This window comes from Rhamphochromis sp. 'chilingali' (genome assembly GCF_963969265.1).
Source record: "Rhamphochromis sp. 'chilingali' genome assembly, chromosome: 2".
Lineage (NCBI taxonomy): Eukaryota > Metazoa > Chordata > Actinopteri > Cichliformes > Cichlidae > Rhamphochromis > Rhamphochromis sp. 'chilingali'.
The window spans coordinates 38,818,336-38,832,286 of NC_137930.1; the positions used below are offsets into that span (position 1 = coordinate 38,818,336).

General features: G+C 43.0%; 2 protein-coding genes across 6 annotated transcripts; one reads left to right on the forward strand and one right to left on the reverse strand.

The window, feature by feature from the left end:
- The first annotated feature begins 293 nt into the window (after window positions 1–293).
- On the forward strand, window positions 294–11,198 carry cUnh18orf54 (chromosome Un C18orf54 homolog). 5 transcript variants are annotated; one of them, XM_080874991.1, is made up of 15 exons: window positions 294–1,150; window positions 1,640–1,775; window positions 2,190–2,349; window positions 2,473–2,640; window positions 3,057–3,156; window positions 3,247–3,307; window positions 3,383–3,560; window positions 3,866–3,957; window positions 4,202–4,310; window positions 5,334–5,426; window positions 5,621–5,675; window positions 5,766–5,817; window positions 6,618–6,779; window positions 6,907–6,980; window positions 9,394–11,197. In XM_080874991.1, exons 2-15 carry the CDS (start codon window positions 1,641–1,643, stop codon window positions 9,548–9,550), a joined length of 1,596 nt encoding a protein of 531 aa, XP_080731117.1. In that variant the 5' UTR covers window positions 294–1,150; window position 1,640; the 3' UTR covers window positions 9,551–11,197. The 5 variants fall into 5 exon arrangements, with proteins under 5 accessions (XP_080731117.1, XP_080731118.1, XP_080731116.1 ...); XM_080874992.1 differs by having other exon boundaries at window positions 294–1,146; XM_080874990.1 differs by having other exon boundaries at window positions 298–1,008; window positions 9,394–11,190.
- Window positions 11,199–11,355: 157 nt separating this feature from the next.
- Window positions 11,356–13,757, reverse strand: spag16 (sperm associated antigen 16). Its single transcript, XM_080874989.1, has 3 exons — window positions 12,286–13,757; window positions 12,077–12,181; window positions 11,356–12,005 (listed from the first exon to the last, which is right to left on the reverse strand). The coding sequence occupies exons 1-3, from the start codon at window positions 13,201–13,203 to the stop codon at window positions 11,358–11,360; spliced, it is 1,671 nt and encodes a 556-aa protein (XP_080731115.1). The 5' UTR covers window positions 13,204–13,757; the 3' UTR covers window positions 11,356–11,357.
- Window positions 13,758–13,951: the final 194 nt, after the last annotated feature.

A 13,951-nucleotide genomic window follows, 5' to 3' on the forward strand; every position in this document is an offset into this window, starting at 1 on the left:
CATGATGTTTTTAAAATGGTTATATGCTAGATGTACTTTAATTAGTCCAGTAAATTAACAACACATTAATAAGTTATCTGAAGGAATTAAGTCCTGCTACCAGTGATATTCGAAAGCTTTATTAGTTTATTATTATTTTTATTACTCTTGTTGTGTCGTGTTAATATTGTCTTTTCAACTCTTGTGTGTGTGTGTGTGTGGGTGGGTGGTGGTGGGTAGATTATCACAATTATCTCAATTTAATAATTTAATCCCAACATTAAACTGTATATAATCCCCCCCCCCCCCACACACACACACACACACACACACACACACATTTCAGCTCTGTGTGGGAGTCTTGACCGCTGTTTTTCCAGTCTCAACAGTGTCTCCTCTCCTTTCCCTGCTCTCACTAACACCTCCTCAGACACCGTGGCGCACTCAGAGACGGAAGAAGGGGAATAATAATAATTCCGGTGACACCAAATCATTATACTGTCGTCAGTGCAATAATTGCTTACAATTGAATTTTAGAAATAAAACAAGACAATTTTTCTCTCTTTTTTGGGGGCATTCACGTGGACTTGTTTTCATAACTCAACGGAGTTCATCTTTAAATTCGGCATATCTTACACACACAAACGATTATGCGTTCTAATATAATGTAAACTTTATTTGCTCTTTCACTCATGTATACCATGTTTCTGCATCACGATAAGCCACTGATGGCGGTAGTTAAACATATTAATCTGTCTGTAACAGACACCGAAACTTTCTTAAGATCATAACACACCTTAACTGTGTAAACCGTACTTATATATGAAGCATGTGTTTACCGATACTATGATTATTATTAATGACCAGATTCTTTTAACGGAGTTTGGTGGCAGCGTCTGCCGGGTACCGGAAGTGGCTCCGGCTAACTGTGAGCTAGCTTTACCCGGGATCCTTTGAATTTGCAAGCGTCAGTGTACGCAAAAGGGTTGGGCACGGAGTACAGTGAAAAGGAGGCATTTCGGAGTAGAAGTATGAGTGTTTTATATTTGTTTTATTTGATAAAGATTCAGGAAGTTTGAGGAAGTGCCTGGTTAAGATTTCCGTTAACACCCTAGCAGCGCTGCTAAGTTGAACTTTAACATCAGTGAGAAAACTTTTGCGACATTTGTGAGTACGTTGAGCCAGAAACATTTGTGTAGCACGTTATAAACTCTGTATAAACACTAAACTGTTGCTGTACGTATGGGGTTTAAATCTGCCATGTAACGGTCTGTTTAGTTTATTTTTGTTCGATGTTTTTGGGGTTTTTTGCTGCATAGCTCAGAGCTCGGCTAAAGGCAAGCTAGCAAACAAACGCAGTCTAAAGAAAGCCCTTTACTGTCCCGTTTAAAGCGAAAACCGGCAAAGCTATCACTGACAACAACCTGACACATACTCCGCAAGGTGGTTAGCTTTCTAACGTCTCAAACAGCTGCTTTTGCACAGGTAGCTCCACGCCTACTTGTGGAAGGTTTAAATCACAGCTGGCATGGCTCTGATTGGGCATGTCAGCTGTGAATAAACAAATGCTGATAACAGTTTTAACACCTCTGTAAACATTTTAACCATTATTCCCTCGACGTTTAGCGATTTAAAATGTACTCTTCTTGTTTTTTGACAGCATGGAGTACAGCGGTCCATTGGGCCACTCTCTGTCACCAGAGTCCACGGTGACCTCCCTACTATCCAGTTCAGGTTACCTGAGGAGCAGCCTGCTGCCTCCTCAACACGACACCAGCTTCAGATACAAAGACAGAGTGGGTGGGATTACTTTCCACAGCAGGAATGGACAGAATGAAGAAATCTCCCTTTGTTATTTTATCTGTTTCTGGGTTCTGTTCTGGGTGTTATCAGGAGAGCTTCTCTCCTGACAAATGATGATGTTCTCTTTTTGATTGTGACAGAGTTTAAAATTGTTTCATTTTCCAGTAAAACATTGAGGAAAAACTGGTAAATTCAGAAAAAAATATGTGAATTTGTTTTAAAAGAAAAGAGTAAATTCATGTGAAGTTCATGAGGAAGTGTGTGAGAGGTGTATGAGAGATAACTCAAACATTTATGTGAGAGGGAAAACATTTTTAAAAAGTCTGAAATTTGTTGTTCTTTTCTTATCAAAAACTTTAGTGATGAGGATTTTAAAACAGGAAGCCTACACTACTGTCTGATTGCAGGAGTATGACTCGGCTTCGGCGGCTCTGGACGCTTACATCAAAGACTTTGAGAGGAGTCGTCAGAACCGCGACTCGTCGTTGACTGGAAAGCTGGTTCTGCCACAGAACCTACCCTCCACTCCGTGCAGGCACAGAGTGGGCACGCTCAGAAACAAAGATGGTAGGTCCTGCTGAGGGTCAGGTATCTTATAACGTTGATATATCTTGGTGCTTTTTATGTCTTCTGTGGTTTTATGTTATCTGAGTGATTCATCTACATTGCATTTTTCTCTTTTTGTTTCAGTTCTTAGGGAGCGTTTGACCGAGAGAGAGCTAGACTTCCTGAACCTCCCCGTGAGCCCCCTCCATCACCGCGTTAACTGGGACAGACACTCCATGACAACAGATGAACTGCTGTCCGTCCCTTTCGACGGCTCGATGCCCATCACCCACACCACCGCCTTCATCCAAGGTTTTTACACATTTCATACTCAACCTTTAAACTCTTAAACACGTGTTTGTACATTTTTTAGTTTTCTTTGATCTGTATGATGTCAGTAAGAGTAGGGATCTGTGATTTCGTAGAGTCCAAGACTGAAAATGTGGAGCTGGAAGTAAATGCATCCCTCACCATTTTTCTCAGTCTGAAGTTTTTAAATGTGACAATCAAGAATCTGCTCTTATACCAGTTCATTAAAAACATCTACAATGTAGTCTTCATTCATGTCATTAAATCCACCACTTTTACCTAAAAACATCCTGGCATCTGCCTTTAAACGCATAACTTCTGCAGCTCAGACTCTATAATCAACATTAAATAATCCATAGATGATTCAGTAATAACAGAAGTGATGACTTTTGCCTCACTCCTCTCCTCTGCTGGTCCAGACCTCCTGTCCTGGCCTGCAGCCTCCCAGACCTGCCCCTCATCTACCTGTAGACTCCTCCACCATCACTCTCTTCCACCGACGACGTCCAGGAGCTCCAGGTTTGAACTGCTTCCTTTCTCGTTCAGATCGACCAGGCATATTTCCTGGTCGATCTGAGTTACAGGTTATTACTTTCCCCTCCTCCCTAGGTGCAGAGACAGGCCGAGGGCTGCCACTTTTAAACCAGGTGCTCACATCAGCAGTTTTAAGGTGACCCTCACTGTCTTTTCTGGATTATTCTGAGACTGTAGCAGTGTCATAAACACAGTTGCTTCCCCTTTTCAGAGATCAGAGCAGGCCCCGGTATCCTCGTCGCTCCACCTCCCTCACTGGTTCACCAGTAACAAGGCTGACTTGGACTGTTCGGGAATCACCAGTGTGCCCGACCTGAAGTACCCAGCATGGCTCCAGGGGTGTGACCTCAGCGAGCCGCCTGCACAGTCAGATCTGTGGGACGACCACGGTAGCTTCCTCGACTACATATGCACAAACCTTCCAAGATGTCATAGTATTTCATCATCATTTAACAGATTGTGATTATTAATGTTAAAGATAAATCTATTAATAGGTTATTCTTTATTATTTTATATTAAGCAGCCCATCAGTGTGTAGAGTCATAAATATGAGCTTTTAAAACTGATCTAGTGAGGGGAAATGTTGAATTTGATATTGGACTGGGTGGGTGGAGTCTATCCCAGGGAAGTAATTTCACCATTAAACTATGACTATTTTCTGTTTATTTGAAAGGGTCATATTTGTTTTTTCCAGACGTTCTCCCACCTGGATCTCCCAGAACCAGAGCTCCATCCTGGGTAGCAGACCTGGAGAAAGATGAAGATCCTGACCAGACACCTGCAGAGGTAAGAGAAGCAGCTGCAGCGCAACTGTCAGTTGTATGGTCCTGCTGCTCTCGTTGTTCATGAAGACTGTAGAGCTTCTGTGGAACTGTGCTTTCCTCTGGACTCTTTGTGTGTTAAAGAACGCCTTATGATGTGGTCAAGTGCTCTAAATAAACCACATTCTGTCACATGTGTGTCCCAAAGGCAGAAAAAGAGCTTCATCGGTCAGTTGATGAAGTAATAGGTTTTCTCTGTGTGTGCTTAGGTTGGCAGCCAGCAGGCGCTCAGAGACCTGAGGCTTCAGTTTGCTGAACAGATTTCTTTGCTCACTACAGAGAGGAAGAGCTCAGACGTTGTGATGAACATGTACCAAGGTAAAAACACAAGTCTTTGAGTATGTAATGTTAAAAATTCGAGGTGTAAACAAAATAGGTCCGGAATTGTTCTCTGTAAATCACCACAAACATAACTTTCCGATCTCTATTCGTGTGACTTTCAGAAAATATAAATTAAAGTTAAAGTACAGTTAAAGGTTTACTGCTTTGACGCACAAAAGAGACCCAGTGACCATCACAGAGGCAAATCAGGGTTCCTGCAGGTCATTAAAAAGTTTAAAATCATGTAAAGCAAAGAGTTAAAATGACTGGGCTTCTTTGCTTGGGCTGATGGATAGATGGACTAATAACAGACAATACTCAGCTCTGAAAAACAAACTAATCCTAGAGTCGACGAAAAAAATACATTACATTGGATTATTGCACTGTTGAATATTGTTTAGTCATTCTTTACTCATTGATTGCATATCACGGAAGGCCATAATCACAATGACATCACTAACTGGGTTTGGATTCTGTATTCTGAAGGTGTTATTGCTTCAGATGCCAACATATTGTCTTTAGAGCCTGAAGTCACCACATTTCAGATATCAGTGTATGAGTGCATCACACACACTGACGGAGATGGCTGCTAATTAGTGCCAAGTAACACCCAAATTCAATTCTTCACTCACCTTCACTAGACCCCAGTGTTCTTAGACAATCTGTTCATACAATTAACTGCACAGCAGCCATATTAGATGCTCCAAAAGGCTCCAGCAGCACAAACAGGGTTCAGATGTTCAGGTCAGAGAACTGTTGGGGACTGACTCAATTCTGGAACTTGGGACTAAACAGAGATCTAAAACTAGCAGCTGTACAGAACGTGGTCAAGAGGTACAAGAGAAGATCCTCTTGAACATGAGACTGGCCAAATTCAATTCATATAGTCTTATTTTCTTATTTTTCCCCTTTCAACCACACCTCCTATGACAACCTTTCACTCTTTTAAACTTTTCTCTTTTTTGTTGTTGTTTTTGTTCTTTGCTAAACTTGTTTCTGATGTGTGTTCCCACCTGTCAGACAACAGGATCGAGTCTCTGATCCAGAAGGCGGACCAGGTGTTAAACTCTCTGTCTCGGAGTTCTGGACAAGCAGAGAGTCCTGCAGATCCAGGTAAAACCGGGATTCATTCAAAGGAGCAGGAAGTCTTTTACACTGAATAACACTTATACCAAAGTTTTTGTTGTTGTTGTTTTTTAAAGCACAGCTGTGTCTGGTTCTCGTTGTGACTGTTTAAGCAGACTTATTACCAACAAGCTGGAAATGAAGCAGGTATCCGATCAGTTCTTTGTTTCTGTTGTTGTCAGTGAGTCCTGTGAAAACTGAGGAGCTGCTGCACCATTCTCCCTCACACTGTCCTCTGTGAGTAAGACTCATTTACACTTCTGGTGTGTTATGATCTGCTGCAACTCCACGCAGACTCATATATGTGGTGGCATTTTAACCCTGCAGAGACTCAGCAACAGGAGGCTGCACAGAGGAGCTGACTGACAGGGGAGCAGAGGTAGGTTTACTGTCATGTTCTACAATGTCAGCTAATTGTGTGATTTTCATTTATTCTCGTCTCCTGAGTGATGCCCAGATGTGAAACACATTAACCTTTCAGGTCAGTGGACAAGGCCTCCTACTGCAGTGAGCCTGTTTGACTCACTACAGTAGTTTTTCTTTGTATTCACATTAGACTGGTTGAATTTAAAGGCTTTTTAGGCAATATTAGTTTTTTCTTTTTAAACACAATAATTTACCTATTAAATATACGTTTAGCACTGGGGGTCTTATAAAGTAAATTCTGAATTTCTGTTTTGGATGGGTTGTAAATATTTTTCGTCACATAACTATGAGAACTTATTCATATTCCATCATTGGCACAATTTGTGTCTCTAAATATGTGATTTTTTTCTACCAAATGAAACTGTAATATTTCAAAAGTTGTGGCCCTTCTCATGTAAAAAGTAGTTGTGTTGATTGCTTCGGTTTTATTGTAATAACTTGAGCTAACTTGTGTAATTTTGTAATAAACAAGTATCACATAATCTGTATACAGTATTAGCTTGTGCTCATTGTGTCCCACTGTTATTCAGTTGATTCGCTGGTGTGATCATACATGTGTTGCAGAATGTTTGTGATAGCCTATTGGGTTTTTACAAACCAGATCAGCCCAGTTGTCAGGTTTTTTTTTCCTAAGGCTGAACAAATGAGTGCTAGTCAACTCAGTTGAAGGCCTTCTCTACATCTACTGGCAAAACAGTTGTTTCTGAAGCTAGTGTTGTTTGTAATATCCCCCTTTTGTTTGTGCTCTCCCAGGATTTGAGTCATGAAAACAGCATCTGGAAGCAGCCTGGTCCGGTGGAGGCTCTGAAACAGATGCTGTTCAGACTGCAGGCTGTGGAGGCGGAGCTTCAGCGACAACAGCAGCCACCAGCAGCTCTGACTCTCTCAGAGTGGCTGCTGACATCAGCAACACAGGTACAAGGAGCCAGGCTGGCTTGATACAGATCTTTAGAAAAAGTGGATAATAAAATGCTAATCTGTGTCTGAGTTTAACGTTTAAGGAAACAAGATTTAAATTATTAAGAGTCTGTTTGTGTTGCAGTGGTCTGTTGGTAACGCAGAGCTGCAGGAGCTGCAAGAGCTTCAGAGTTTTCCTGGTAGACCATCACTAGAGAGGTAACTGACTCCGATCAAGTTATTTATCCCTTTAGAAAGAATGTGGAGACTGGACTGATAACCTGTGCTTACAGTTTAAAGACAACTGCATCAAAGACACCACTTTTGCTTCAGGCAAAAATTAAAAGCATTATTTTACTCAAAACGTCATTAGAAACTATGTCAAGAAATCAAATGCCATCCTGTCTTGTAAGGCAAAGGGGGGTCCACACAGGAAACAACTAGCAATGATGTGGCAGCCAGCAACTAGAAACTCAGTGACATTTAGTAACTCATAGTGAGTATGGGCCGAATAACCACTGGTGATGCAAAGCAATACTACTACTACTGATGATGATGATGATGATGATAATAATAATAAATTAAAATGTATTTTTGAAAACTCCAAGATAAGTCCTTTTGTTCTACTTTCAGATTTTAGATAAAAGACAGTCAGCTTCTGGGTGTGAATCCTGCGTTTTTCCGATGGCCAGCAGGGGGCAACATCTATGGCTGTTGAAACAAGTCAGAGTCTGTAGAAGTCTATGAGAAAGTGACCCAACATCTTACTTGACCTGTTACCTTAAGCTGGGCAAACACTGTGGGATTTTGCGTTATTCAGCTCCTGCTCAAACTGCACGACTGACTCGCAGGGGTTAGAAGTTCGTAGGTCACGTTGCAGGGTCTCTATGCTCTATGCTCTGATGCGACCTGAGTGCTTACACTGTGCGTCCATAATATGAAGGTTATAACAGAAAATCTGTCGCTCACTCTCCCTCTCTGTCTTTCACTCACACAGACACGCACACCACCACCGTCAACTTTGCTAAATTGCTAATGAAAAACATTGATAAGGCAGCTGGGATTGATCAGCAATGTCCATCCAATTATTTTCACGGTTGTTGTGGTCGTGATAATTTTGTGAGGCCACATCGAAAAGGCTCGGATGAGCTTTCCAAAGTTCTACAAGTTGTGCCTCCATCGCTTGTGTCCAGATCACACGCTGCACTGCTGTGCTACTCCGTCTTTTCACTTTCATTTCTGTGTTTGTGCGTGCGCAGTGTGAGAGGCTGCGGTGACACCCTCACGACGGCCGACAGGATTTCAAACAGGTTTGATTTTCTTACGACCAAGCGATTGATTATTTGGGAGCTGGTCGTGAGGTGTTAATCGCTTCTGTTACCCCACGTATACTACGCGATGCACGACACACGATGAAGGCGAAACTCGGGCCGATCCCCAAAACGGTTGCACGACTGAAAAATCGGCTCAAAATGAGCCAAAAATCGCACCGTGTCTGCCCAGCATTAGTAAACACTTTCACGATGAGTTTATGGTCTCTGTTGCTAGTTTAAAGTCTTACTGAGTCAAATGTGATTATTAGGGCTGTGTGATATGACCAAAATCTCATATCCCGATATAAGACATCTATCATTCCGATAACGATATAAATCACAAAAATGTAACATTTTCTGTAAATTCTGTGAATCTCGGGCAGCTCGACTTGCATGAAGTGTTTTCAGCTGGGCGTCATGTACCTGGAGTTATGACTTTTAGCCGATGCATGAATTTATACATTTTTAGACATAAGTTGTAACGGCCGCGTTTTCTTTGTGAGTATTTATTACACGGCGTGCTGCGGGGAAAAGCCTGTTCTAACGTTTGAGTCTAAGGTTTATTTTTTAGCACCTGGCGGCTCTTTTTTGCTTCTCATCCGTAAACACTCCATACTCTTTCACGGGATTTAGTTTATTTTGAAAAGTCTCAACAGGATCTTGAGCTTTATTGTGGAAAGGTTAATATGCAAAACAAACAAGCGGATGGCGGAGCCACGCCATTGTTTTACCGTCGTGGTTGCTAACGACAACGTGTAAAAACAGTCGCTTGTCCGTCCGTAGTGTGGTTATATTAAATATAAGGGAAAGAGAGAACTTTAACAAATTAATATAACCACTACAATGACCATCAAAACGATGAAAAAATATTGCCGTAAACATTATATTTTTCCGCAATATGAAACGATAGACGTTTTTATATCGTCACCCGATATATATCGTTATATCGAACAGCCCTAGTGATTATTACATTTGAAGTAAAAGAAGGATCATAAAACAGGATGTAAGTTAGTGACTGACAAGTCATCCGGTGTCCTTCAGAGCCCTCAGTTCTCATGTTGGCATTCAGAAAGCTGAGGTGGTGGTGGCTCACAGTCCCGAGAAACAGAGTCCTCATCCATGGAGAACACACCTGCACTTTCATTCCCATAGGGTCTCCTCTTCCTCATCCTCACCCTCTTCTTCTAAGCCCAATAGTTCAAAAACAAGATTTCAAAAACTTGGGTGACATTAAACGCATCTTCATCCACCACCACAGTATGTACATCAGTTTGACTCCAGTTTAGGGTGAGTAAAGCATGCATGTTTTTCCTCCTCAGAGCTCTGCATCATCTGAACCGCCTGAAGATGCTGGTGGAAGAACCCAGACAGAAACACAGAGCGACAGAGGAAGAGAAGGACGACGACGAGGGGCGCTACTCGTCCTCATCTGTCGACAGACTGGTCTGTTCTCAGCAGGAACCCTCCAGAAACTGAACATTCAAAGGAAGCTCGCTGTGCCAAAAGCCTCAATAGTATCTGCACTGTGTTTGTGTATTTTTTTTATAAGAAAGTGCAATTTTTTAACCACTAATACAACTCAGTTTAAACTATACCCTAAACCTTTAGAGTCAGGAAGTTTCCTGGACTGTTCTCTTTCTCAGACTCTGAGGAAGAGTCAGAACACAGCGATAATTTAAAAGAAGAGAAGAAAACGTGAAGGACAGACTCCGAGACGAGAAAAACATGCCACATCTTTTATATTTTGAATGTGTCTCAGGGGTTTGTGAATGCAACAGTATGGATGGATGGGCTTGATGCTTGTTGGTGCACAGACCGTTTTGTATTGATGGGTTTCATTCTGTTTGTAGACAGACTGTTGGTGCCATAAAGATTTACACACACTCATTCCTGTTGAAAATGAAGAGGTTACCGGGCAGTGTTCAGCCAGAGGGAAGAAAGATCATCAGTGCTGTTGTCAGTGATAGCTTTTCAGTTCCTTGCAGGTAAAACTACAATAAATTGCTTTTGCTGTAGAAAAGATGTACACGTGGAAGCACAACGTGTACTACTGTGACAATCCAGTCCGATTTTCTGAAGACTCAAGACTCGTGGATTGAAAATTGAAGTATTGAGCCATGGGTTGGGGGGACCAGGGTGTTCAGATGTCTATCTTTATCTGGGACTGCACAGCATTTTTTATCAGGGAACGTTAAAAGTCACCAAAATTAACAACCTTTGCTGATTTTGTCGAATATCATAGAAACTAACAAAAAAAGAAGCAGAAAGATTTGAAGAAATGTTTTTTGTCTCTTTTGCTTGAGTTGTTGTTTTTTTGTTGGGTTTTTTTTGCAGAGGGAGGAAAAAGTTTGTGACACGGTAAATGTGTGTCGTAACTGAATAAAAATTACAATTGTCAGATATGGCTTTTTTTTTAAAAAGGATGCCAATTTGTAGCTCCACCCAAATGGAAACCCAAAAACTGTTAGCAGACAGAAGAAGAGCTGGGAAAAAAGCATAAATGAAGACTGTCACATGAGACCATGAGACTTACTCTCTCTATATATATATACATGCTAAATGATACTCTGATAACATTCAATTGATTGTATTTGTAAGTCAGATAAAGACCATTTCACTCAGAGTTGTTCTTCATACATCTTCAGGTTCAGGTTACCATAAGTAGATTTGTTCTGCAGCTGTGAGTCATCCGTCCTCACATGCATACTCAATACAGCCATAACAGACAAAAAATGTACATAATACAAAAAAAAAAAAAAAGATCAGCACATTTGAATCTGACAGTAAAACTAGGGGACGATCATTTAGAAAATTATCATTTTTCAACTAAAGGATGAAACCATCAGGAAAGACGCAAAGGTCAGAGCAGGAGTAATGCAATTTTCCCATGGACTAACAATCAGACTTTATTTATTGATCAGAGGAGTTGCCCCCTGCTAGGTCATTAGAAAGAATGCAGGTTCATAGTACTGCATCAGTTTCACTTTTCAAACATCAAAGACATGAAACCAGATGGTGTTTCCTCCATCCTCAGGATGACAGGACTCATACTGGCACAGAGGAACTTTAACCCTCTGATGCAGGAAGTATTTTTATTCACCTCGGGGTGAAGAAGACACTTGATGTTAAATGTTTAATGTGTGCTTCTAGCTGCTTGTCTTTGCACAGCTCTCATTAAACATGTTTTGGTTTACAACCTCCATGGTGTCACTTCTTTGATTAATACAACTAAAAGTTCACGTCAATCTCAGATATCGATCACTACTCAATCAGAAATCTTATGTTACGACCAGATGTTAACCCTCCCATCACTCCCTGCCGAGATCACAGTCTCCCCCTTGTGGTCAAAGGTCACACTCTGCACACTGTCCCTGTGGCCCTCCAAGCTGCTCACACTGCCAGAGTCTACCTCCACCAGTTTCACCAAACCGTCGCTGCTGGCAACCGCCAGCATCTTCCCTGAGTGGTTAAACGCCACTTGGTTGGCACTAAGCGGCCCGGTATCTCCAGCGGCCATCGGCGATGTGGGTTTTCTCATGTCCCACGTGTTGACGATGCCAGAAGAGTCACAGGAGGCCACCATGCTGGTCGCTGAGCTGAAGGCAGCATGGTTGCAGGGGTGATAATGTCCAAGAAAGGTGGTGGTGCAGACACCTAGCCTGGCATCCCACAGGGCGATGGTTTTGTCAGCGGAACAGGTGAGGAGGAGGTTGGAGGAAGGTAGGAAGCAGACGCTGTTGACGGAGGCGGTGTGTTGGCGCAGTGTGAGGCGACAGCGCTGGCTGTTCAGGTCCCACAGCTTGGCGGTTCTGTCAGCAGAGCAGGAGGCCAGGAAGTGACCACATGAGTGAAAGGAGCATGCCCAGGTGGGCTGGGCATGGCCAGAGAGCATCAGTACACAGCAGCCACGAGAGAAGTCCCAGAGCCGCACCTGCAGGAAGAAGTACACATCTGTAACCAATGAGGTGGGTTTATTCTGTGTTGTCATCAGGACCAACTTACTGTCATGTCTCCGCTGGTTGTCGCTAATTTTGATCCATCAGGGTGAAAGCTACAACCGGACAGCCAATCAGAGTGACCCTCACCAGTCAGCAGCATCTCACCCACCTGGCAACACAGTAGGTGACATCACACGTCAGTGCATCATCCAATCAGAGTGACCCTCACATGTCACCTCCCCACCTCCTCTTAGAGCTTTCACCTCCTCTCACCTTTTCTCTTTCTTCTGGGAGAACCCACAATCTCCAGGTGCTGTCATCACTGGCCGAGACAAGGATCAGTTTTCTTGGATGCAGGTCGATGCAGCTGATTGGCTGCTGATGCGCTCTTATAGAGCATGCGAGGCTGAAAGATGCAAAGCTTTTGTGAGAGTTCATTTGTTCCAGGTAGGTCCTTGGGAGCCCACTGCAGGGGGGGAACTCCGAGTCCTTCAGGCGTGCAGTGGTCTTTGCTGGTGGTTTCTCCTTCCTCCTCTCCTCCTTCACCTGCGCTGGTGTAGGGTCTGTGGTGCTTTGCAGTCTCTCTCTGTGGAAGCTGAGGAGCATCTTCTGCCTGACAGCTGTTTGGTATTTCTCCTCCAGCTGCCTGAGCACGGGGTCGTACGACTGCAGATGTTTCTTCAGTTGTTTGAAGTCCTCTGTGAGCCTCCTTTTGTCCTCGGAGACTCGCCGGTGCTGCAGCCGGTGAAAGTCCCGCTCCCTCTGTATCCTCACTAGGCTCGCTCCTGCACCCAGCACCTCCTCCCTGAGCAGCTCCGTCTCTGCGCGCACCGCCTCCAGCTCGCTCTGGAGGAGGCGTCGGTGTGTGAGAGCATCGGGGATGAAGTAGACCCCCGGGGCCGCCGTGGCTACGGTGTTCAGGGTGTCTGTGAGGCGCCTGAGCGCCGAGCCGTACCACTCCACCTCGAAGCGGCTCAGAGTCCGCGTCAGGCCGGCTCTGCGCAAGAAGTTCCTCAGGAAGTCGTCCACCGCCTCGGGGATGTTAGACAGAGTTTGCGCTTGTGGCGGTTCAGAATTTCTCTTGGGAGCTGCTGAGGAGGAGAGAGCCTCCTCAGACTTCTCCTCCTCTTCGTCCTCCTCAGCACTGCTCCTCTCCTCCACTTCCTCCGCTCCTCGTCTTGTGTCTGACATTTTCTCCCCTTCGCCTCGGAGCTTATTGTTTACGCGTTGCTATGGTATTAGCTCTGCGTTGCTTAGCGTGTTACCACGGTAACCGCGTGACCCCCTGCGTATGCGTTTGCTTAATAGGTTTTGTGGTTATTAAAATGCATACATATTTTACATTTTAAATGTTTTTAATTATTTGTTTTCATGCTTTCGTTTTTATTTCCTGTTTTTCCTTCAAGTGTTCTCCCTCTCTCTCGCATTCTCTCTCTCTCTCTCTCTCTCTCTCTCTCTCTCTCTCTCTCTCTCTATCTATCTATCTATCTATCTATCTATATATTTTTAAAATATATATATTTTTAAATATTGTAAAATATTGATTATACAAATATTACTTTCTCATCATAACGGTGTACATTTAAGAGGAAAAAAATGTAACTTACAGAGGTTATAAAGAAAAAGTCCTAAATTTTCACTTTAAAGTCATACGTTTGTAGTAATTTTCGGATATTAAAGACACATATATACAAGACGAAATAACTGTGATTTTATTTTTCAGTTGCTTTTAACACTTTTAACAGCTGTCTTTTTACTCCAGCACGTACACCACTTTTAACTACTAGAAGGGATGAGATTTAGAGAGGAAAACACACACAAAAATGCTACATTCTTTGTAACATTTTTGCAGGTAACAGCTGGTATATCCGGCACAGGTGTATTGAGACGTGCTGACCGATAGAGGGCGCGCAGGATGCGCAGTGTGTGGCTGCGTTAT

Bases quoted from the DNA above. Each gene is read 5' to 3' on its own strand.
- cUnh18orf54 (XM_080874991.1), top strand. From the start codon at position 1,641: ATGGAGTACAGCGGTCCATTGGGCCACTCTCTGTCACCAGAGTCCACG. The intron at 3,958-4,201 runs GTAAGAGAAGCA...GTGTGTGCTTAG, and splicing joins CTGACCAGACACCTGCAGAG to GTTGGCAGCCAGCAGGCGCT. The intron at 5,818-6,617 runs GTAGGTTTACTG...GTGCTCTCCCAG, and splicing joins TGACTGACAGGGGAGCAGAG to GATTTGAGTCATGAAAACAG.
- spag16 (XM_080874989.1), bottom strand. From the start codon at position 13,203: ATGTCAGACACAAGACGAGGAGCGGAGGAAGTGGAGGAGAGGAGCAGT. The intron at 12,182-12,285 runs GTGAGAGGAGGT...CTGTGTTGCCAG, and splicing joins TCCCAGAAGAAAGAGAAAAG to GTGGGTGAGATGCTGCTGAC. The intron at 12,006-12,076 runs GTAAGTTGGTCC...TTCTTCCTGCAG, and splicing joins CAACCAGCGGAGACATGACA to GTGCGGCTCTGGGACTTCTC.